The sequence below is a fragment of the Etheostoma spectabile genome, unplaced genomic scaffold (assembly GCF_008692095.1).
Source record: "Etheostoma spectabile isolate EspeVRDwgs_2016 unplaced genomic scaffold, UIUC_Espe_1.0 scaffold00569700, whole genome shotgun sequence".
In the NCBI taxonomy this organism is placed as follows: Eukaryota; Metazoa; Chordata; class Actinopteri; order Perciformes; family Percidae; genus Etheostoma; species Etheostoma spectabile.
The window spans coordinates 1-24514 of record NW_022605268.1 but is presented as its reverse complement, the minus strand read 5'-3'; the positions used below and the strand labels follow the sequence as shown (position 1 = coordinate 24514).

The 24514-nt window shown below is 40.9% G+C and overlaps 1 protein-coding gene and 1 pseudogene across 1 annotated transcript; both read left to right on the top strand.

The window, feature by feature from the left end:
- The first annotated feature begins 928 nt into the window (after positions 1-928).
- LOC116685249 (RNA-binding protein FUS-like) lies at positions 929-5595 on the top strand (annotated as a pseudogene).
- A 3366-nt stretch (positions 5596-8961) lies between these two features.
- On the top strand, positions 8962-23579 carry LOC116685248 (matrix metalloproteinase-28-like; the record flags this gene model as incomplete). The annotated part of the gene is made up of 5 exons (XM_032510396.1): positions 8962-9236; positions 11368-11444; positions 13265-13464; positions 21449-21670; positions 23281-23579. Coding segments are annotated over exons 1-5 (918 nt in total), but the record flags the coding sequence as incomplete, so codon positions are not given.
- Between the last annotated feature and the right edge of the window lie 935 nt (positions 23580-24514).

Genomic DNA, 24514 nt, shown 5'->3' with positions numbered 1-24514 from the left:
GTGAGCCTACAAGGAGGATGCATTGTAATAAGACTATCAACAAGCTTCCCGATTAAAGGCTTTATCCAGAATGACATAACACAGAAATGCACGCACTTTATTTAGCAAATATGGGGCCTTTTTTTTGTTTGTTTGTTTACCATTTATAATTCATACCATTAAATGACGCCAATATCAACTTGTGAGGTTAGCTAGTTTTTCAACCAGCAATCTGCTTGTATAACTCACAAAACGTAAGATGTTACACCAATTTCCTTTCTGAAACCGAAAAAAAATGGTACATCTTGTTTCTAGTTCACCTTACTGAAGGTCTCACGGGATGAGACTAAATGACAAGTATGAAAATATTTTCCTTCACAACCATTGATACCGGCAGCAATGCAAATTTGCGAGTCAATGAAAGTTTGAATATTTGCACCAGCTTATCTCCGCGCAGTTAGGATAGTTATTGGTGGAACAGGTGAGATCCTTTGGGGGGGAAATGAAGGTGAAGCGAGTAAGATTGTCAGATCCGGTGTGAGCAGACGAGAGGAGTTATGAAGTTTCATGATGAAGATATCATGTGAATGTATGTTGGCTTGACTCTGCAGTTTTAGAATGCATAAATGCTGTAGTTCCTCAAGCCCAATGGAGGTGTCTTGTTTCCCGACTTCTGAGTGGAGTGATGGGTGTTTGGCTCCCGAGACTTCAGCCCATGTACCCCACTGCTTCAGACCACAGTTGGGAAGCAGAAAAAAGCTACTGTACGCTATTGGAGTTCCCTGTTGACAAAATGCAAGTCAATTAATGTCCTTGGGTTAATGGGTAGCCTCTGTCTTGGGCTTTGTTGTGAAGGTAAGAACAGAAGATTGTTTCTGCTATTGCTGGCATTTTTGTGCTACTGGATTGGCTCGCTGAAGTGGGCAAGCGTTACTGTCTAGCTCTGAGTTAGGTGGGTAGTTACTGAAAAATCTCTCTGTACACTAGGTGAAGGAGGTGTTCAGGGTGGGAGGTATGGACGTGACCAAGGAGATCGTAACGAAGGAGGAGGGGGCTACAGAGGCAGAGGCCGTGGCGGCTATGACCGTGGCGGATATGACCGCAGTGGTGGCTATGACCGTGGTGGAAGAGGTGGACCTCCTGGTATGGGGTAAGTTGCATAGTGCACTGCCCCCAAGGTACTCCTAAACACTGTAAAATATGAGACATGACTTGTTACTCAACACCAACTATTAACTAAAAACATCCCAATAGATGATTTTCACCACTCATCTGCTTTGTGCCCCGGAACCCAAACGTTAGTATTTTCATCTGAAGTTGTCACATGAGTAACATTCACCACCCGTCTGCATTGTGCTCCAGGTGCCTGTACCTTTTTTTTTTTTTTTTTTTTTTAATTATTTTTAAATTTGATTTACCAGACACATTTCAAGACTGCTGGTGTTATACCCACATTGCTGTTAGATCAATGGCCTTTACGTGGGGATTAATTAAAATTAGTTGTTTGACCGAAGATCTACTTGTCTTATTGGGGTCTTAGATAAAGCTATGACTGACTGAACATGTCGGCCCAAGAGGAGCTTAAAAGGCACCACTAGGGTTGCTAAGAGTCAGGATTTCCCAAGGACGTTAAGCTTGTCAATTTTGAAATATTCGCATGATTTGAAATAGAAACAATTACTTTGTTTAACAAACCTATTGAAGGGGAAATCCACTACACAGCAATATTAGGTCTTATGGCATGTTTCAGTGCACACTTTAATCACATACATCCTGTTAATTGGCCAGCGTCCCATTAAATAGAATAACCCTCTGCGTGCGTGCAGCGCCTATCATCACATGTGCAGCCAACACTACTGTCCTGTCTGAGCCAAAGGACTATATGCTTCATAAAAACTTCATTATGACTGGAAAGAATATAGATTTTATAATCCGTTAACCCTGTCAGGGTGATATGCAGTGAGTTCCTTGTAGTTATTACCTGCATTCTGGTTGTGAGCGGTTAACTTTATTGCTGATGCGCACGGCTATCGGTGAAAAGCTAGGTGCCCTGGTAAAAGAGCTAAACATGGAGCTAACGATGCTCTGTTTGCACGGTTAGCGCTGACAGCGATCCCCGTTTGTTCCTTTTTCTCTCCCTTTGTGATCTACTGTTTAGCGGTGGTGTGAGCACGAATAATTTTTAAAATGGATTTGTTTTGAAAAATGGTCCGCCAGGCAATAAGAAACCCCGTCCTTGGCAACAGTCTGTTATGACAGAGCTTGGAATGCTGTGATTGACCGATCCAATTGAGTATTCAACCATGCTGTGTATAGTGTGTATAACCAATCGTTGCTATGTAAAACAGACCGTTGCCATGGACGAAGTTCTGATCGGGACTCTGCATGGCATAAGTCCTATTGCACACAACCCACGTGTCTTGAATTTTTTCTAAGCACTGTAACCCATTAGTGAACTAACTTACCACAAGCCATGTTTCACCTTAAATGCCTACATGGAGAAAGGTTTGTTTCTCTCTGCATTCACATGGTAAATAAAACCTGATCAGATAACTCCTATATTTCTGTATTCCTGTTAATTCCCATGGACAGTTTCCTTCCCAATTCCCTAACTTTTGCCACACTAGGCACCAGAGACTTGTTGTACAACCATATCCGAGACAATGGGCCAGGCTTGTTGATTCTGCACAAGGAGTGAGAGAGAGATATAACTTTTGCATTTTCAGAGGCTTTATTACATAAACAAAATGAAAAACCTCTACCTAAAGTTTTCTGTATGGTGACAATGGTGCACACATTAAGATGATGAAACGCATGAAGATATGTGCTCTACACTGAGATGTGCTATGAACTATCATTTTCACCAATGGGGAAACTGTCCCCCCCCCCCCCCCCCTTTTTTTTTTTTTTTTTTTTTAAATATATAAAAGGTCCTGCAAAATTAACACTTCTCAGTTTTGAAGAGATTCTAGTTAAGGTGCCCATCTCAGGAGGGCTGTGTTTCTTGTGTGCGGAGGAGAATTTTTATTTTTTTTATTTAAAGAATAGAAACGGCACTAAAACGATGCCCTTAGACCTGGAGTCACATCTTCAGCTGCTTCACATTCAACAGGTTTCATTGAAGTGTTGTATATTTGACTAATGGCGAACATGTGTGTTTTTTTTTTAACATGGATCTACATTTTATACTACAGGTGTTCAGAGTGAATGAACTTAAACTTCGACCTCAGTTAAAGGATCTCATAAACTCAGTGGAAGATTGCTTATCACATGAATTTGGCTAATGTTAAAGTCGCTGGTTCCCAGCTTGGTATCCAATCTGGTTTGTTTAAAAAAGTACCAAATTCATTGTAAATGGTGACTAAGATGTAGTGATTGTCTTCGCTCATCTACCTAATGTTCAGTCAGAGCTGCCTAGTCGTCTGTTCATTGATCTTTAATGTCAAAGACTAACTCATTCCTCGTGTGAGACATTTCCACCATAGTCGCACACCCTGGAGGAGTGCATACTGATGGGGATGTAGGGGAGCTTTGAGCTCTCAGTTGGACAAAGGAAAAGCCATCATATCTCCAATTTTTTCCTCTGCAGAGGTGGTGACCGTGGTGGCTACAAAAATTACGGGGTAAGTGACGAGCATCAGAACTGTGTCGGTGGGGGAGGAAAGAACTTAAGTTAGCAAAGAAAGGGAGGGGGATTTAAAGAAACTTGGTGAATGCCACCATTTTCATGTCCAGATCCCAAGGGACTCAACCTATTAATCTTAACAGTTTCTCTTAAAGACTTCAGATATGGTAAAACCATGGAGCCTGAGTTTTAAAATAATGGTATTGTTGCATGAAGACGAGGGCTGATTGTAAATGACCAGGTGCTCCCAGGACGAAAAAGAACTTTCTAAAACTGGAGACATTTTGATTGTTCATTTCTGGTGTAAGCTCAAGAAAAAAAAACTCAGAACAATTCTGTTCTTGTTGCACGGTGTTGGTATGTGATGCAACGGTATGAAAACACCCATCAGAGCTGTAAACATGGACATTTTTTTTATTTCTTTGCAATTATGCATTGCTAGGGATGAAGTTAATTATTTGTGTGAAATCGAATTAAGATTCCTTACTCAAGTGTTCTCGTTCACCCTCTCCTGTGTTTTATAGGCTCACGAGACTTCGACTCAAGGGATGAACCAGGTAAGACTCTTGAGGGTTAATAACCTGAAATGTACTGATAAATGGACTATATTTTAAAATCTGTCCGTCACTGTAAATGAATATCATTCTTTAATACCTAGTGTGGAAAGTTACTTGATAGCACTGCCAGTTGTAGTTGTTTCATAACTGAAATTCCTTGTAGCATTATTGTATTTGAACTTTAGTATTTTAATGTTAGAGGATTTAAATACACTGAATATAATTTCAAAAAATCTAGATTGTGTAGCACCATATAGATGGATTATTTGATTATTATACTTATTGTATGAGAATGAACACTTTAAACGGTCTACTTCTGGCTGTGTGATGGACACAGTATCTCCATATACAGCTACGCCTAATAGTCATTGCTGACCTCTTCATCGATCTCTTCCTCAGCTGGTGAGCAGGACAACTCTGACAACAACACCATTTTTGTCCAGGGACTGGGAGAAGATGCCACGGTTCAGGAAGTCGGGACTTCTTTAAGCAAATTGGTATCATCAAGGTATTTAATTATTCTCTTGGTGTGTTGTTACTCAATTACACAGGATCATGGCGTGCGTGCGTGCGTGTGTGTGGTAATTAGTGATATCTTTTAAATAGAGGTTTAAAGACAAGCCTGTATCGGCCAAAATAAATCAGCCTTCAGCTGACCCTGATTTCTAAAGATCAGCATTGGCCAGAGAGAACCCGGTCGACCTCTGAAATGAATTATTGTACTTCTACTTCCTCCCTTTTATTGTCTCTTTATCCTTTTGAACCAGTCACATTAAGCTTTAGTTTAGTGTTAACTTATTAATGCATAAATACCTGGCCCACACCGGTATAGAAACCAAACAAAATGTAATCTGGTAATGTTTTCATCTTGTTCTTTTAGTTGAACAAGAAGACCGGCTGCCCATGAACAACATCTACTCTGACAAGGCCACTGGTCAGCCAAAGGGAGAATGCACAGTGTCATTTGATGACCCGCCCTCTGCCAAAGCGGTATTAACTGGTTTGATGGTAAGAGCACTGTCGTATTTTCCAATTTCTCATACACACATCATTCAGGATCCCTTTATTTTATTTTTTAACTGATGTTTCATTTCAGGCAAGGAGTTCAATGGCAGACCCATCAAAGTATCATTTGCCACCCGCAGAGCTGAGTTCACACAGAGAGGAGGAGGAGCAGCAGGAGGAGGGGGGCGAGGGGGACGAGGAGGTGGGTATTGATGGAGCTGTCCCAGGGCTCAAATAGTAATCAGATATCTAGTTTGAAAACTGAATTGCTTGTGTTAATGCTGCTATCCCTGACGGTTTTTGACTTTTCTGTCTCTTTCAGGTTTCAGAGGTCGTGGTGCTGGTGGTGGTGGAGGAGGACCCAGCTTTGACATTAAGGGAGGAGACTGGCCTGTCCCAACAGGTTTGTATGCCTTTTATGTAAGTTAACAAAGGCTAACTTACAGATGAAGGGGCACATTAGCTGCTTTGTGAAGGGTTTTTTTATATTAAATATGTATAAAATATCAATCTGATTTCTCTGTCCTTAGCTTGTGGCAACATGAATTTTGCACGGCGGCAAGAGTGTAACAAGTGTGGCGCTCCCAAACCAGGAGATGGAGGAGGTTTGGAGGCAAGTGTTTATTTATTTATTTTAATTATTTTTTTAACTTGATTTCAATTCTGGAGAAAGTTGTTCCAGGCCTTCCCTACTAGCTGTGCATACTCCTGAAAACATAAGATTGTGTTATCCATTCTGACTTTGCGGCGAGTTATTTCTTCCCATGGACCAAACTGTTGGTCTCCGCGGTCGGCCCGGCAGGCTGGTTATTCAACAGCTGTCCACTCTCGTGCTAACATGTGGCCGGCGCATTTACGGAGTCGGTGAAATGGATAATTGCATCACATGAAAAAATATACATATTTAAAGTGTCAATTAGAGCAGCAGAGACTAATTGATTAAGTTGTCAACAATTTAATAAACAACTATTTTGATCTTTAAATTCTGATTCCAGCTTCAAATGTGAATTTTTTTTTTTTTTTTTTTATTATTCCTTGAATGCACCACAAGGTTTACCAGTATTAGTCGTGTTTTGTTTTCTGACAGCAGTGACCGGTGCTAGTTTGTCTTTAGCCCACAGCTTTAGCCAGGTGCCAGGACAAAGTGGACCAGGCCGTGACATGTTTTTCCAGCTTTTGATTTCAGTACCTCACATGCTCCTTCTAAAAAGGACTGACTATGATTTATGGTGATGCATAAATGTGGGATTACCATTCCTTGTGTCATGTGATAGTCCAGATTTTTTTGGGTAATGCATATAAAATAGAACAAGCAGTCAAATACTGATTTGGTCGTTGATTACCATAGCAATGATCAATGCTTCAGTTCTGAAGTCTTTACACTGGCTTCCTGTGCCTCAAAGAATTGATTTCAAAGTACTTTTGCTAGTTTAAAAATCACTCAATGGTTTAGGGCCAAAATACATTTCTGATCTGCTACTACACTATGACCCCCCCAGACCTCTCAGGTCATCTGGGACAGGTCTGCTTTCTGTCCTTAGAGTCAGAACTAAACAGGGTGAAGCAGCTTTCAGTTTCTATGCTCCTCATATCTGGAATAAACTCCCAGAAACCTGTAGGTCCGCTGCTACAGTTCTTTTAAATCAAGGCTGAAGACCTTTCTTTTTGATGCTGCCTTTCTTTAAATGACTGTTCATTCTTTAATGTTTAATTTCTTATGCTGCACTGTAACTTTTATTCTTGTGTTTGTGTCTTAATGGTCTTATTTTTAACGTGTATTTCACGTTTTTTATCTGTTTTTATTTTTTAACTTTTTTAACTGATTTTGTGTAAAGCACTTTCAATTGCCCTGTTGCTGAAATGTGCTCTACAAATAAAGCTGCTTGCCTTGTTGTGGTCACCCCAAGGTTGCGTGTACAAAATATTAACCACATGCCGTTTTTAAAAAACTATTTTCCCTTGTTTACTGACATAATTGACTGTTTGCAGATCGTGGAGGCAGAGGCGGTTATGGCGGAGACCGAGGTGGTGGCTTTAGAGGTCGTGGAGGTTTCCGTGGGGGAGATCGTGGAGGAGACCGTGGGGGAGACCGTGGAGGCTACGGTGGAGGATTCGGAGGGGTTACAAAATGGGAGCAAGGTTGGTTGCATTCTTTTATTATGACTACAACGGAGTGCAGCCTGTCTGAGATCAGTCCAGAATTTCTGAATCGGTAATTTGGTAAAAGAAAAATGATATACCCCATTTTCACACAGAATACTAAATGTACACCACATGTACTATAAACCAATTAAGTATTCTTTATTTGTCACTTTCCTGGTGTTAACACACTACATAGCAAATTCCATATTTGGTATTAAGACTAATCCTGGCACCAAGGCTCTTCAAATTGCCGTTTTAACGGCCGTTTTAATTGTGAAGCGTATGCATATTCATGCTACACCCTTCAGTGTTTTTGTGCCTTTTGAGGGTTTTGATATATTGCTGTTCGCTAAAGGTGAAGTGCTGCATTTAATCGAGGGTCGTCCAAGGAAGGACAGTCACCTTTTTTATTAGTCTCGCTTTGCCGGACCATCCCCCTTACACTGAGGCTGAGTCTGGCTAGTCCACATAGCGTTCAGGGATGGGATTCTAATAGTTTGTCATGCAAGAGACCTCAGATTCAACAGTCTGCTAGCTGTCTCAATTTACCATGCAGACATATATGAGGAGCAATTAACCATAGTCCATCAATCCACTGGAGTTTAAATTTCCAACAAAAGGAAAGCAAAAGGAAAATGACATTGCCAAAAAGACATGCATTTAGCGGAATTTCCTGCAGCACTGGCGCAATCCTGGAAGTGGAACAGTGTGGCGATACTGTTTTTATTAAACAAATTGTAAGAGGAAAAGGGGTGGGTGAATGAGGAAACTATGCCATATTTACCCTTGTCTTTGTCATTCAGATGATAGCAGTTGATTCAATGACATGGTGGATGTTTGTCTTGAAAAGATGCAGCTTATAACTTGACATCTTTGTCTTTTCCTTGCAGAGGTGACCGTAGAGACGACAGAAGAGACCGGCCATACTAATTGTTGAGCAGATGGAAACCATTCCAGCCCTTGAGTTTGGCATGGAGGGAGGGTTTAGTTTGGGAAAACTGAGGGGGAAAGGACCAGGGATCAGACATCCTGATCTGTGCACCTTTTTGTTTTGTAGCCAGTGCATCCCAACTTTTACTGCTCATCTGTGCGAGGGACAGATGTGTTGAGCTACTGTAGAGGGACTTTGGGGCTGATTGGCACTGTTCGCATGTGGTCAAAAGTTTATTGGGTTTGTTTTTTTCTCTGCTTTTTTGTTTTATTTCTTTGTACATCTTTTTAATTTTTCTGATTCTAGCTGCAGATGTTTTTGTGAAGTAGACATCGTACCATTGTTTTGTATGAACGGATTAAATGTTTTACTTGGTTCTTTTTTTTTTTTTTTTTTCAAAATGATAATAAAAAAACTGATCTTTTCTTTGTGCTTTGTGTGAGATTACTGTGTAAAAAGGCGTTAATACCAGGTGCTAGGAAAGAACATGGAAGAAAAAAAAAAGTTGGTGCACCAAATAACGCTCCCATGAACATGTGTAAATTACTATTTTTTTGGTGCACGTTTATATCCATAATTTGATGTCAAAGACCTTTTTGTCAAGCTTTAAAAACTACATTATTAAATTTCAATATTAGGCCTATGTACAGCAGAGAAGGCTGCTGTGCAGGCGGACGGAGAGGGGCGGGGCCGGCCCGCCTCCTGTAAGACTCTCGGTGGTCGAGTCGGCTCCGGCACTCCCCGCCGGGATGGAGAGGTTAGGCGAGCAGCAGCATGTACTCCGTTTCTGACAGCAAGGGAAACAATGAAAAGACTATTTGGAGCTCAACAGAAATGCGGCACAGGACGAGTGTGGTGAAAGTGTGGCTGTCCCGCAATGAGCCGCCGACCTCCAGACCGGTGTGGACCGGACAGGAGGGCAGTCTGGATCCTGACTGTCACTGCCCTCGTCACCGCGCAGACTGCAGGAGGAGCACCGCTGTTCTCGGACCCTGGGGTAATTCTTGGATATAAGTTAACAAGATGTTCGTTTTATTGATGTGGACATCACAGTAGCGTATACATTTATGCACAGGGTTTGGGATTTGTAGCAAAACGCTAATTTACAACACCTGTCCACAGGAGGCTTTCGTGTAACTTGTAGGTTAACAGGATGAAAAAAACCAAGCTCCTGTATAAGGAAAAAAATTGAGGTACACTACATGAAGGTACATAGATTAGGGTTCATGTGTTCATGACAGTGTCATTAGATAATACTTTAGTCATCCACAGCGGGGAAATTCCTTTGTTACAGTAGCATTCTCTACAATAAGAGCAAAAAAAAAGAAAAACAGTAGACAATGAGCAGGAGGTGGCGTCAAATAAAGGAATTGTAAAGGAAAGTGCGGTTGCAATAGTACAAAAAAAATAATATTGCAGTGTAAGTAAGTGACCTTAAATTACACTGAATATGTAATTAAAGTAATAATGCAAAAGTAGGTAACCATAATATAAGTTATATTCACCTGTGACCGTAAATAATGAAAAAGTAAGTACTTGTATTGGAAAAAATATAAATACAGATAAAGATATACAGAGTGTATGGATTAAATGATACACAGGAACAGCTACAACATTATCAGGTCCTCATGTCCTTATGTAGATACCTTGAGTAAACTGTTACCGAAATATGTAACCAGTAGTCATGCGGGCACTGACCCCAATGATTTGTTTCGGGTCGTGGTCTTCTTCAGCTGCTCAAAATATACATTGTTTATCACCTTCATACTTTACATATTTTATGAAAAGGGCACACAAACATGAGCTGTTTTGGTTTGAGACTTCTGCATTAGATGATAAGAATCCGTGGTTGACTACCTTCCCACCCTAAATCCCAAATAAACCTTTTTTGGATTTCTGTCATTTAGACCCCTCCCAAACATAAGTCAGGTCATTATGTAATAACAAACTACATTTCATTGACACTAAATTATATGACAAAAGGAATTTATTTCCTGCATAGCCTATGTAATATAAATCTGCTCTAATAATGTTTAATGCTCATTTTCTGACCAAATGTGCTCAGTTTTGTGGCAACGGGTAATGTTCACTACTTCAGTCCTTTTCTACATATTGTTTAACAAGGCCAGAAGAAAAGAAAATAGACATTTAAATGAAAATGATTACTTGATTTTTGTCTGTGGGACCCCAATGGTTAAAAAGCTAACTATACAAATACTGTCTTGAGAACTGTTGCATGTTTAGTTTATTGTCTCCAATAATATGTACTAAAACTACATATAGAGACATAAAAGGAGACCAAGCCCCTTACAATTATTTATGACTCAGGGTATTTTGGGATGTTACAGTTTAATTGCCCACAGCTGTTTGGACTGCAGTAGTTTAATTAGACAGCTGTCTTTGCCATAATCTGTAGGAGAATATAGCATCATCCGGCTATTACATACGGTTCCACAACTTTTGTTCTTACATAAAAAGCCTTCTGGGGTGTTTGGGTGTCCCTAATGGGACAAAGGGACATTTTTGTTGCACATTCCTGTTTGCCAAAGCACATCTGTCGTCTCAATTTTCATTTCAACCCACCTTCACCACATCTGTAATCTTAGCTGCGCCTGCTGCTGTCTGAACATGAAACCGGCTACATCCACATAAGAGATCGTAATATTAAACTATCAACAAGGCTAATCTCAAACCACAACACAACAACTGTAGTCATGTACCCAATTGCTTTATTTATTACACTCTTTTATAGGCATATTTTGGGTTTACATGAAATTCTTGAGAAACAACTATCAATTTTTAGGGACACCCCAGGGTTTTTCTCTCGTGTGTGGTCCAGATCTATACATCTGCCTCGGCAAACTACAAGAGTTACAGTACAAATGTAAAATTATCTTCTTTTTGTCTTTATTTTACACTGTTATGATTTATTTCCCCTTCATTGGGAGGTATGCCTCTATGGGGATTTACCAGAGTGTTCTTATGAGAAGCAAAGTGTTACTGTGAAAATAATTACATTTTTACATAGGGTCACATGGATGCAAAATAATAATCTTTTTTTTTTGTTTTTGGAAAAGTGATTTGTTTAGTTAGAGCAGTTGCATTAACAAGTTTTCTATAAATTCCAGGTTTTTCTGGAAAAGTACGGCTACCTCCATCAGGACAACCATATCCACAATGCAGCTGAGATGCAGTCAGCTATCCGGTAGGTGGTAACGCTGGTCTTCATCTTTTAAAGCCTTTTCTGGTGAGCAACGTGTGGTCAGAAGTTGTGCCAATATCAATTATAAATCACAACTAGTCAGATGTCCTAAAATGAATGTGATATGATTTTTAGAACAAAGTGTTTGGCCAACATATCTTTCTCTATATTTTACTGATCAGAGGTAGATGGTGCTCAGTGTGTTCATCAAGGGGAAGGGTGAGCTCGGCGTGGGACAAGCCCCAGGGCTGAATGTCAGTGCAGGGCAGTAAAACACCCTCACCTCCGCACTGGGAATTCTGAACCCTCTCTGAACCATCCAGGAATGTTAAGAACCCTCCCTCCTCTGGTCCATATACTGACAGTTACTGTAATACAGCAAAAAAATGCAGCTGGATAAACTACTTAAACACGGCGGGTTTATTCAGGACACCTCCGTCTGTCGCAATGATGACGCAGTGATTAGTGATGATTCTCTCCGACCAATCACTAGTCTGCAGGTTTTCACGTCACCTTTTGGTATCGCCTCAGCTCGCTTGGAACCTCGACTGAGGTGGTACTAAAAAAGTACCTGTTAGCAGGTACCTTGGACTTTTTTTGGTTGTAATGGAAAACCAAAACAGGCGAGTAGAGTCGATGCAAGTCGAGGAGGTACCATGTAGTGGAAAAACTAAATGCTAACTGCATGATGATGTTGTTTTCTAGCGTTAAAATAGCGCTACGGGAGCTATGCTTAGAGAGTAGAGGCTTACCTCTTGCCTAGGATAGGAGAAAGAAAAATGCTCTGGGTTGTTTGCATTTCTCTGAATCCAATCACAATTGTCTGGGCAGCGCAAAGCTCCCGATGCAGTTGGGGTGCCACTACAAAAAAGATCTTGGGAAGGAACTTGTTTTTGTGGCACCCCAGAAAAAAAAGAAATAGTCACGTACAATATTATATTAAGTTTACTGTTCACACAATACAGTAACATGAGAGATTCAAATTATCATCAGAACTTGCCATTTTCAGCATGTTGCTTGCTAGATCGAAGGTTGTTGTTTCCCATATCAAAGGGATTTTGAGAATGGCAACACAGAGAGTGGAAGCGCACCAGATGGGAGGCTTTATCCTGGAAAATATAGTTGATACAGACTACTGTTCTATAATGGAAACTCATTGAAAAGCTTTGCTTGTGCATTAAAACTGTGTAAACTGTGTGTGGTTGACAAACTTCATCTCGTGCACATGAAGCAGCATTTGAGCATTGAGGCGCTGCAGGCTCACAGTGTAAACATCAACATACTGTAAATCTTTGCTCTTCTCAGAAAAACAGGGAAACTACATTTTGTTAAGCCAAGAGTCAGACTGGGTAGAGAGTAGGGTTGGGCAATATATCGATATTATATCAATATTGTGATATGAGACTAGATATCATCTTAGAGTTTGGATATCGTAATATCATGATATGACATAAGTGTAGTCTTGTTCTGGTTTTAAAGGCTGCATTACAGTAAAGTTATGTCATTTTCTGAACTTACCAGACTGTTCTTGCTGTTCTATTATTTGCCTTTTCCCCACTTAGACATTATTTCCACATTACTGATGGTTATCTATCTAAAATCGAAGTGCGAAGATATTTTGTTAAAGCACCAATTGTCACCCTAGAATATCGCCGCAATATTGATACCGTATTTGGTTAAGAATATCGGGATATCTGATTTTCTCCCCATCGCCCAGCCCTAGTAGAGAGTATCCAATAGTTTTAAATCCCAGCTGATTCACAATTAAAAATGCCAGATGTCTGTTTAGGAAGAACATCATGCAAACATGACCTCTTTCTCAGAGAGTTCCAGTGGTTGTCCCGGCTTCCTGTCACAGGTGAGCTTGACAGCGCCACTCTGAGGCAGATGGCGGAGCCCCGCTGTGGGGTGTCGGATGAGAGCAGCCAGCAGATCTGGGCTCAGAGAGTAAACGCCATCTTCACTGGAAAGAGCATCGCTCTCAGGCGACCACAGCGCCACAGGAGGCACTCTGTTGCACAAGGTATTGTGTGTAACGTGCACATGTGTGAGACACCATTTGTTTTGAGTATCCATGTAAGATCATGTATGTTTATGTGCGCGGACGACCTGACTTAACATAGCATGCTGTGATATCACTCATTGCCCTTATGGTTGCAAATTTCAGGGAATTTTCAAAAAACAGCAGTAGTTATTTGGTCATGCTGTATTTTCAGAAATCAAAACTGAATTGAACATTAACTAAATGAGTTGACTTATTTAATGTTGTAATGAACTTTCATTGGACAGCGACAAAAAAAACATTCCACCTCCAACAAAAAAAATTTCCTCTTGATGTCAGACTTATCTTCACTATTCAAGCTTGATGAAGATGGCTGTGTCAGGCTCAAAAAAACTCAAGTTTGCGCAGATGGCTTTCAGTTTTTCAGCCTGTTGTGGGAGTGTTCTAAAACAGGGACCAGTTGCATTTCAATGTGGCCGATGTCGGTGGGCTCCAAGGGCGGCCCCTAGATCGGCGGCCCATTGTTTTTTTTTCAATTGACACTGGGCTGGCCTGAAACACTTAAGTCCAAAATATTATATAGGATAGGTTTTTCCGTACCCCCTCTAATTTCACAATGAAATGAACTAGTCCGTAACGGTGCGCGCTGCGAAAGATAAACACAGTGACAGGGGAAGTACACAAATAGAGACAAAGCAATACGAGTCTAATAATAATAATTATTTATACTGTTTATTGATCCCCAGTGGGGAAATTACAATTTACACTCTGCTTTATTAGTAATCACTACACACAGGCTTGAAATACACACACATGCTCAGGACCTATTCAAGCACAAATGGAGAGATGTCAGAGTGAGTGGGCTGCTAGTGCTGGACCAGCGCCCTGAGCGGTTGGGGGGTACGATGCCTTGCTCAAGAGTACCTGGCACTGCCCAGGGGGTGAAGTGGCATCTCTCCAGCTACCAAGCCACACTCCGTACTTTGGTCCGTATGGGGACTTGAACCAGTGACCCTCCGGTTCCCAACACCACTCCCTACGGACTGAGCTACAGCCACCCCCTAAATGCGAAAATGAAACAAAGTTACCCAAGCAGGTCAAGTAAAAGAAAAAAGTGAAAAGATGTCGATAAGTATTTGCAACGCTGCCAAACTTTTTTACGGCTCCTGTTAACATGCCAGGAACAACAACATCCAAAGCGCTGAACACGCCGCTACAGCAGCACCAGCAGCTAGCTGTGAAGTGGCGCTAGGTGAGGATAACGTTAACCAAGACAATGAAGACAACATAATTTCTTTAAACAGCACCCTCTTTGGGATTTCTGCCTACATGCAGTTTTGGGTGTGAATCTGCTAGGCTAGAATTGGTGTTAGAGGTCATGGAGAAGAAGCGCAGAGAAGCTGCTTGAGAAAAAGAAACCAGCCCTTCAGGCAGACGCTGCCAAATGAGTCAAGTTGACAGACATATCTTTCAGCAGTAGCAGGACCTTCATTAGCTTCCGTGGTTGATGATAGTGATGGTGGTGGTGGTGGTGGTGGTGGTGGTGTGTCGGCGATGAGTGAAGGTACAACCTAAGGTAAGCACAACTCCCTTAAAACACTTTGCCCCTTGATAAAACTGAGCCAAAGACAAGTGTTGGACAAACTGATGCTAACACTACTACAACAGAGGAAGTAGGCATACTATTAGAGCTGCAAAGATTAATCATTAATTGATAAGTTGTCAACTTAAATGAATCGCGTTTTTGATAATCGATTAGTCGGTCTGAGTCATTTAAAGAAAAGTAAAGGATTCTTTAATTCCAGCTTGTTAAACGGAATAGGTTCTAGTTTCTTTATAATTCCAAGTTGTGGCTCTACAAATAATGCAGTTTTGACCAATGTAGTCACTTTGACCCGTAATGTCTTACATTATTCTTGTTTTTAGGTATTTGTCGTTCATCTTGTTTTTTTATTATCTCTAATGCACCTATAGTTGTGCCTCTCACAGTTTTATGGTACGGGTCGCTGTGCAATGACAATAAAGGTTATCTTATCTTAGTTGATTCTTCCTCTAATTCCTTTAAATAATTAGTGAGGCTCTTGTTGAAGATTATCCTAATTTCTGCTATAAACACAGTAATAAAAGCAGATTACTGCAATTTCAACTGGCTAAAGACTGCAGGATTTAAAGTGTTTAACAGTGGTTCAGAGTGCAGCTGAGTACTGCCAGATTTCTCAAGACTCCACAAGGTAATTGAGGTCCTCACCTTTTGTTTTAGGGTGCCACCCAGGAAATCTTAGAGAATTAAGAGGTGCAATTTCTCCCCTCTCATATAAAACATATAAAAGTGACATTGAGTCGAGCTGGGGTAAAAATCTTTACACTATAATGGATTTCCTTTACCCTGTGTGGGGCATTTACTTTACCCTCCAATGCATGGGGTTCAGTTGGAGTTGATGAAGCCATATGGCTCAGGGAATCTGTGAATTGTTGACGTTAGCTGGATAGTTAAAGTAAAAATGACTTAATCGATTTCAATGAAGTTTGGTGTAAAGTCAGAGCCCAGGCCCAGGAGTAAATCATTATTATTTTGCATGGATCTGGATCCATTTTCAGCCTGTTAGGGACGGTATTTATGGAATGGACCACCGGAGGGAAATAGGGGAGGGTCATGTCATTTTATTCATGTCCTTTGTTGAGGAGAAGGTCATTCAAATTTTTTTAGTCTTGTGGGGAGGTTTACTCAATTTTTTAATTCATGAAAACCGCAAAATTTCAAAGTGGCTTTTCTGGTGCATATTTTTCCATGTGCAATTTCCCAAACAGAATAAATCCCGCCGCACATATAAACACAAAACTGCTTTGCTAGTTACATCATGTTGTAACTAAGACATCTGCTGAAAAAATATTGCATTCATTAGTATGATTGCCATAGTATTTATTTAAAAAACATCAATAACACCAACGTACAAAAACAAAGCGGACCAGACTCAAGCTTTTATTTTGAAGAGTCAAAGCTGCGTGCGGACATCATAGAGCCCGGAAGGCATGAGACGGGAGGTCTCCAGGCTGCAGCCATACCCGACTCAAATATCCTTTTGGTCCCTGTGATTATTTGTGAAATTGTGCAACCGACAGCCTTTTCAAGACATTTGAGAAGGAAGGAGTGGTAGCATGCAAGCTCACAAATTAACGCTCGTCTGAGAAATTGAGTTTTGGATAATGTTCAATAAAATATTCAATGATTGAGGAAGCATAGTGACGAGTCCATAGCCATAGCCATAGCGTTTTCTTCTCCCTCTCTTTCTACCTGTGCCTCCAGCCTCATGATGTGTGAAGCCTCTGCATTCCTTCCTGTCACCAACGAGGTTGGCTAATGTTCGGGGAATGCAGTTGTGGCTGATGTTTGCCGCTGCTTCTTCATGTCAGTACCTGACATGTTCCTTCTGGTAAACACATCCATAATGACTGCCTGGATTATGTTGTTGTCAGGCTGGCAGACTATATCAATGGCCAGAAATCTTACTGGCTAAATGAGTGGTTATCTTGCTGATGGACTGAATGTTTGCATGGATTACAGTCTGTTCTTGATGAAGAAAACAACTCTTTCATTGTAATTATTTAGTCTCAGACATAATTCATATGACAGGTGGCAGCATTATTGCACAAAGAGTTAAGTGTCAGATACTTTTACGCCCTCAGGTCTAACCCCTTTTAGATCTGGCTTTATAAATCCACTGATTGAGTTTAACGGTGTAGTGACCTAATTGTGAGCATAGTAAGGCTGTGTAACCTCGGCCTATACGTTACGTTTCTGTGCGTGATTGAATAATGCTTACTGAATTTGTGTTGAGCATTTGGTCAAACAGATTCAGACTTGGTGAAATACCAGCAAAACCCACCTTTGTTAGGTAAACTTTGAATACTTGTGTGAGCCCTTGTTTTTAGCCATGATAGTGGCGTGCCTCGATGGATGATCGCGACGTGATCCTATGGATGGCAATGTTTGTCAGTCTGTCACTGACTTTGTCCAGACTGGAATATCTCAACAACTATAGCATGGATTGCTAATACATTTTGTACAGACATTTATTTTTCCAGGAGAATGAATCCTTTAGCGATCATTCACTTTTCCTCTAGAGCCATTCAGTTCACATTGTGGTTGTTGTGAGTGAAATATTTTGAAAATAATTGGATGGATACAGTGAAATTGGTACATGCATTCATGTCGTCATTGGAAGTAATTTTAATCACTTTGGAAATGCCTTAACTTTTTATCTCTCACATTTCAATTTGCCCAGTACTTTGGTTTATGACAATGACAATCCGATTGTCCAACCTCAGCTTGTCAGCTTTTCAGCAACTGCATGGCCTATTTCTCACTTAAAATGTTTTCAGAATCACATTTCGGTAAGTAAATTGTAGTAAAGTATGAGATTGTATTCCAAACATGACTTTGAATTTCTGGAAAAACCAAACCCACGTGACGTGTTTGTCCAAACAGCTACCATCTCGTTGCTTTGGTATGTTCTGAGGCACTTTTTTGACCAACTCGGGGAGACTGATCAGCCCAACTGCCTTTTCTGCCGAGGGTCGGCCGTCTGGTCGGAGTGTCAGGGGCTTAATTCAGCCTCACAGTGCTGCTAGCTTGACTTTTGGCTCTTGTGTTTAATGGATTAGTAGTATTGATATTGCAGGTATTGGTCCACCCACCCATGTAGTTTGACAGTCTTTTCTGCAGCAATAACACATGTGAGCCAACTTGACTTAAACTTGATGCTTAACTTTAGTCACTCCCAGCTATGTTGTGATTTTGTCTTGTGTGAACATGGCTGTCTCTGAGCTTCCTGGAAACTGAAAACAAACCTTGACTTGTAGTGGAATCTGATGGTCCTTCCCACTGATATTTACAGAGCTGACATTCCACCACCCTTGTCAAAGATAAGTGCTATAAGTATGATTTGTGTGTGTGTGCGTGTGCGTGTGTGAGTGCGTGCATGTGATTCATAGCAGTGCACTTTTACACATCTCAGCAGAATGCACAGTTTTGGAGCTCAGGGTTTTGCACACGATGCTTGATTAGTCAATGCTAAGATGGTGAACCTGGTTTTCAAAAACAAGTGAGCATGTGAGCGCGCAGACTTTAGCATTTAGCTCCGTCAAGCATTCTCCAAGTTGACACCAGTAACAAATGAAATCTGTCTGCACTTTCACAAACAATATGTTTGGCTATCAGATGATCTCAGTCACTTCCTAATGTCTTTGACAACCCGCCCTCCCCACACTGCCGCGATAGAGGGCATCATGATAATTGCTTCCATAAGGGAAGTCGGGGAATGTCTTGTGTATCTGACTTCCTGGCTTCTCTGCAGTCCTCGGGGACCTCTTACTCTGCGCGGCAGTCTGGGAAGGAGAGAAGGTGCCTGAGCTCTGCTGAGAATACAGATATACATACATGGCAACAAGATGAATGCATACAGTTCATCTAGGAGTGAAACTGTGAAGCTGGGTTGGGTAAGCCAGGGAATGTGTTCAAGTGTCCCACTTACTCCAGTGGTCCAGATATTATATTGTTTATACAAATAAGACATTTATTAAAGAAGACTGCCTGTTGTAATGGCATTAGCATTACTCCTGATGTTGAATTCTTGTCTTCCTGTATCTTTATTTTCCTTAAATGAATGTAAATCTTATTCACTCCCATACAGCTGTGGTGTTCGAGGCCCTGCTGTTTCCACTTTTTAAATATTTTGACAACTGTATGTATGCATGTATGCATGTATGCATGTATGTATGTATGTATGTATGTATGTATGTACTTAATCTATCTTGCCACTTTCTAGTTAAGCCTCAAATGTGAAAGTATGTGTAAATGTATAAAGCCCTTGTGGCTAGTCGTCTGAAGTGTATTACCTACTACACAGGCTGTACAAATACTTTTAAAGGGCACTACCCTTATTACAGCTTCATATTTGCAGTGGTTCTGTTTACTTGTTGTGTCAGAATGACTCAAAACCTTGTATGAACAATATATCAAATACTGGGGAAAAATTGACTATATATGTTCTATGAGATGTACATACAGTATGTCAGTGAAAGACCCTGTCCCTGTGCCAGTATTGTGCTGCCCTCAAACCATTCAGCTACAAAACAAAATCATAGGGTAAAAGTGAGTTGCAATTATCCTTGTTGGGACAATTAGGTTGGTTGTCGGTTTGCATGTTTATTTAAAATAAAAATATTATAAAGAGATATTATCCTGAATTTAAGTTTATTTGGGATTTTGTCAAAGCATAATAGTAACAAAAGAGCAATCATCTTCTATTCCAAATATGTTATTTTGTTTATCATTTCTCAGAGGACCAGAAATCCAGAATTATTATTATTATTTTTTAAAAGCTGGAGATCATTTAGATGATCATTAGAGCAAACTCTAATTCTAAAGACCGTTACTGAACAGGCGATGTCCAGCCACCTCTCCCTGAAGGTTCATATTATCTAATGACTGTTTCCTGCGAGGCGGCCTCTCTGTCTGCTTGTTGTGAATGGGTGCTGCATGGCTCAGAGCTTGTGTTTTTGCTCTTATGTTTGCTTTGTCTCCGGAGTGCTACATTGATGAGTAATCCTTCATGTACACGAAGAGCTTAGTGTTTCAATTAAAGAACTGCAGAATTGAACCCCCCACTTCTCTCCATCCTTGAACAAATGTAAGATTCAGAAGTTTGCGACACATGTATTTATGTCTAAGCTGAGGAACCACAGGCCCAGGTTGAAGTAAATTGTTTAGTCAAGAGTGCTTGTTAGTTTATCCAGCTGTGAGTTAATGTGGTTTACATCCTATCATTTTGGATGTGAAGAGGCTCTACTTCAAAACATCGCGGTTGAACAGGAGATATCTGGCATCCAAATATATAATACAGATATGCAAGATCTACATACATAGCTACTCCAGTAGGTAATAATTAATAATATGAATTGTTTATGAAACGTTTTTTTTTTTAATTTTTTTTACCACCTTTAATGTCAATTACAAAACCAGTAGAATTACCAAGCATGAATTCAAATAAGTTTACATATAACAGATTTGTGGCACTACAAGACAACTCGAGTTATAATGGTAACATGTAATGGTGCTGGCTTCACATGCAAAACAATGAGCAATGGCAGTCACACAAACTAACATTTTTTATGAAGCTAAACAAATGACTGATGGAATTTGGGGAAGGTTGAAATTGTTAAAGGTCCCGTAGCACGGAAAGTTCACTTTATGAGTTTTTTTTAACATTATATGCGTTCCCCCAGCCTGCTTATGGTCCCCCAGTGGCTAGAATGGAGATAGGTGTAAACCGAGCCCTGGGTATCCTGCTGCTCTGCTTTAAGAAAAAATAAAGCTCAGATGGGCCGATCTGGAATCTGGCCCCTTACAGGGCGCGAGGTTCAAGAGCCCATCATCTGAGAAGACACCATGGCTTCAACAGCAAACGAGCCCCCCCCCTCCTCCTCAAAAGCTAGACTCAGAATAATAATAAGAATGTAATATTAATAATAATGAATACTATCAGTCCCGCAAGGGGAAATTACATAAATGTGAAATGGCACATTGTGGGACTGGCTCTAGAGGCGTACGTTCTGCACCAAGGCTGAATTCTGGGAAAGAGACTTCCGATATGGTATTAGGGGACCACTAAGGTCTATATAAAAGCACCCAAAGAGCACCATGTCATGGGACCTTTTAAGTTGTCACTTTTGTCACTCTGGAGGAGAACGTGTCCCATGTCATTCAAATATGTAGCTCTCGTAACTAATTTGTGTTGGATTATTTCAATAAAGTGTGTTTTACTAACAAAAAGTTTAAATATTCTTTATGTGGTGATTTGAGCTCATCTGCAGTTGCACTGGCTGTAAGTCTGTAATGAATAAGATTGTGTGCCTCTCTCTCTCTTTCTCTCTCTCTCTCTCTCTCTCTCTCTCTCTCTCTCTCTCTCTCTCTCTCTCTCTCTCTCTGTGGGGATCTTTTTGCCAGCTGAGAAGTGGTACAAACGTCACCTGACCTACCAGGTAGTAAACTGGCCTCGTCACCTGACTCTGGGCTCCGTGCAGTTGGCAGTGCGCGTTGCCTTCCAGTTGTGGAGCAACGTGTCCGGCCTGGTGTTCCAGGAGGCCCCTGAAGGCCCTGCAGACATCCGGCTGGCATTTTATGAGGGAGACCACAATGACGGGGCCAGCAATGCCTTTGACGGACCAGGTTGTTTGTGTGTTTGTGTGTGTTGATTGTTGTGATTGTTTTGTGTATGTAATTTGCTCTTAGTCTTAATTTGCATTAGTCTTAATCTTAGTATTACTTGATCTCAGTGCTGCATTTGACACGGTCGACCATGACATACTACTAGACCGATTGGAAAACTGCGTTGGCCTTTCTGGCTCAGTACTAAACTGGTTTGAATCCTACCTAAAGAATAGGGATTACTTTGTGTCTATAGGTAATTATGCATCTGAGCGTACAATATGACGTGCGGAGTTCCGCAAGGCTCCATTCCTGGGGCCTCTTCTGTTTAACATCTACATGCTTCCACTGGCTCAGATATATGGAGAAAAACAAAATAAGTTACCATAGTTATGCGGACGACACACAAATTACATAACCTTATCGCCAGGGGACTATAGTCCAATACAAAACTGACTAAGTGCATCGAACAAATTAACGGCTGGATGGCCAGAATTTCTGAAATAAATGAAGGAAAAACTGAGGTGGTTGTTTTTGGAGCAAGAGAGGAACGATTAAAAGTCTGCGCTCAGCTTCAACAAACAATGTTAAAAACAACAGACAAAGCCAGAAATCTTGGTGTAGTCATGGCTCAGACCTGAAATTTAACAGACACATTAAGACAATTACAAAGTCAGCTACTATCACCTAAGAATATATCAAGGGTTAAGGACTTATGTGTCAACAGGATTTGGAAAAACTTGTCCATGCCTTATCTTCAGTAGACTTGACTACTGTAACGGGGTCTTTACAGGTCTCCCTAAAAAATCAATCAGACAGCTGCAGTGATTCAGAACGCTGCTGCTCGAGTCCTCACTAAGACCAAGAGACTGGATCACATCACTCCAGTTCTGAAGTCTTTACACTGGCTTCCTGTGTCTCAAGATTGATTTCAAAGTACTCTTGCTAGTTTATAAATCACTAAGGTTTAGGTCCCAAATATATTGCTGATCTGCTACTACACTATGAACCACCCAGACCTCTTCAGTCATCTGGGACAGGTCTGCTTTCGGTTCCCCAGAGTCAGAACTAAACAGGGTGAAGCAGCTTGTCAGTTTCTATGCTCCTCATATCTGGAATAACTCCCAGAAACCTGCAGATCCGCTGCTACTCTCAGTTCTTTTAAATCAAGGCTGAGACCTTTCTATTTGATGCTGCCTTTCTTTAATGACTATCATTCTTTAAATTCTTATGCTGCACTGTAAAGTTTTTTCTTGGTGTTTATGTTCTCTTTTGTTTTTAACTGTCTATTCAGGTTTTTACCGGTTTTTAATGCTTGTGATTTTTAACTGTTTTTACTTGTGTTTATCTGTTTAACTGATTTTGTTGGTAAAGCACTTTGAATTGCCTTGTGCTGAAATGTGCTATACAAATAAAGCTGCCTTGCCTTGCCTTGCTTAGGTTCTCTCTTGCAAAACTTCTTAATAAAATAAAGCTTGCCAGTCCTGCTGTTTGTGTGTTCACAATACCGGATTACTGTGAATAAACCAGATTAGGATAATAGGTTGATTACACACTCTGCACTGACCGAATTACACAATAACAGAGTTAGTTAAACCAGAGTTACGGTTTCTCTCCTCTTTGACTTTCAGGAGGAACTCTGGCTCACGCCTTCCTGCCTAGCCGGGGGGAAGACCACTTCGACATGGCGGAGAGGTGGACGCTTAACGGACACAAGGGCAACAACCTCTTCATGGTGACTGCCCCAAGAGATTCGGTCACACTCTGGGACTGGAACACTCCCGGTCCATCACGCCTTAATGTCCCATACTACAGGAAACTGGGCCGCAGCCTGGTGCTGAGCTGGGACGACATCATTGCAGTGCAGCAGCTGTACGGTGAGATGATGGTGCTTTTTTATAGGGATCTCTTCCAGCCACAAATCTTATTTGTGGGTTTATTGTGACTGTGCGGACAAGCTTTGTTAAAAAATGTTCAACTTAAATTCTCATCCAGATTCAGACATTTTCAAGATGCAAACTCTTCCCTCAAGAAATGTTTTTCTTTGTGGAATGGATAGTGTGTGGTCCCAAGGTCAAGTGGTGGTGAACATAGCTCCTTCACTGGACACACAGAGATATTTTTACCGCTTCTTTCCTCAGTATAAAGTCTGAGGGTGGGGGGGGGGGAAGCACTTTAGTGGACAGATGACAAATGTCTCACTGTCTGGCCTCCAGCGGCTGAGGTAAAGAAAGCGAAGGAATTGCTGACTTATGAAACCAGACTTGCTTTGAGGGAACGCAGAGTAGAGTCATTTTTACTCTGCAACCCATTAAATCTGGAGTTGTGGCACTGAGCTGTGAAAAGGCCAGAGAGCAAGCCCGAAGCGCACCAGCTGCAAACACAGAGTAAGATTGAGTAGAAACTGCCACTCCGTTGAGAGTTCATTAAAAACCTGGATTTGACAGAAAGAGAAAAATGTTTTTGCATTCCCTTTCAATTGTGTTTTCGGATAAACATGATATTAAACAAAAAATCTTGCGTCCAAATAGTAAACAACACTTTCTCTTTGTAGTTTAGTGAGTTTGTCTCTTACAGCAAACAGTAAGTTCTATCAGTTCCAGCTCTGTGGCCTCTCACTGAAAGGTTTAGACTGAGGGCAGCAGAGGGTGTGTGAACGTCAAAAAACACTCTGCCCCAAACCCCCCCCCCCCCCCCCACACACACACACACATTATCCATTATTATTATTATCCAGCCTGTAAGTGCTACACACAGTGTTTACCTGGGTGTTTTGTTGGCTCTGTGTGATAGATTGCTGGTGTTGAATCAGAGTGTAGGAGCATTACATACATCTGTGTGTATTGCAGATATATTAGTTTCTGT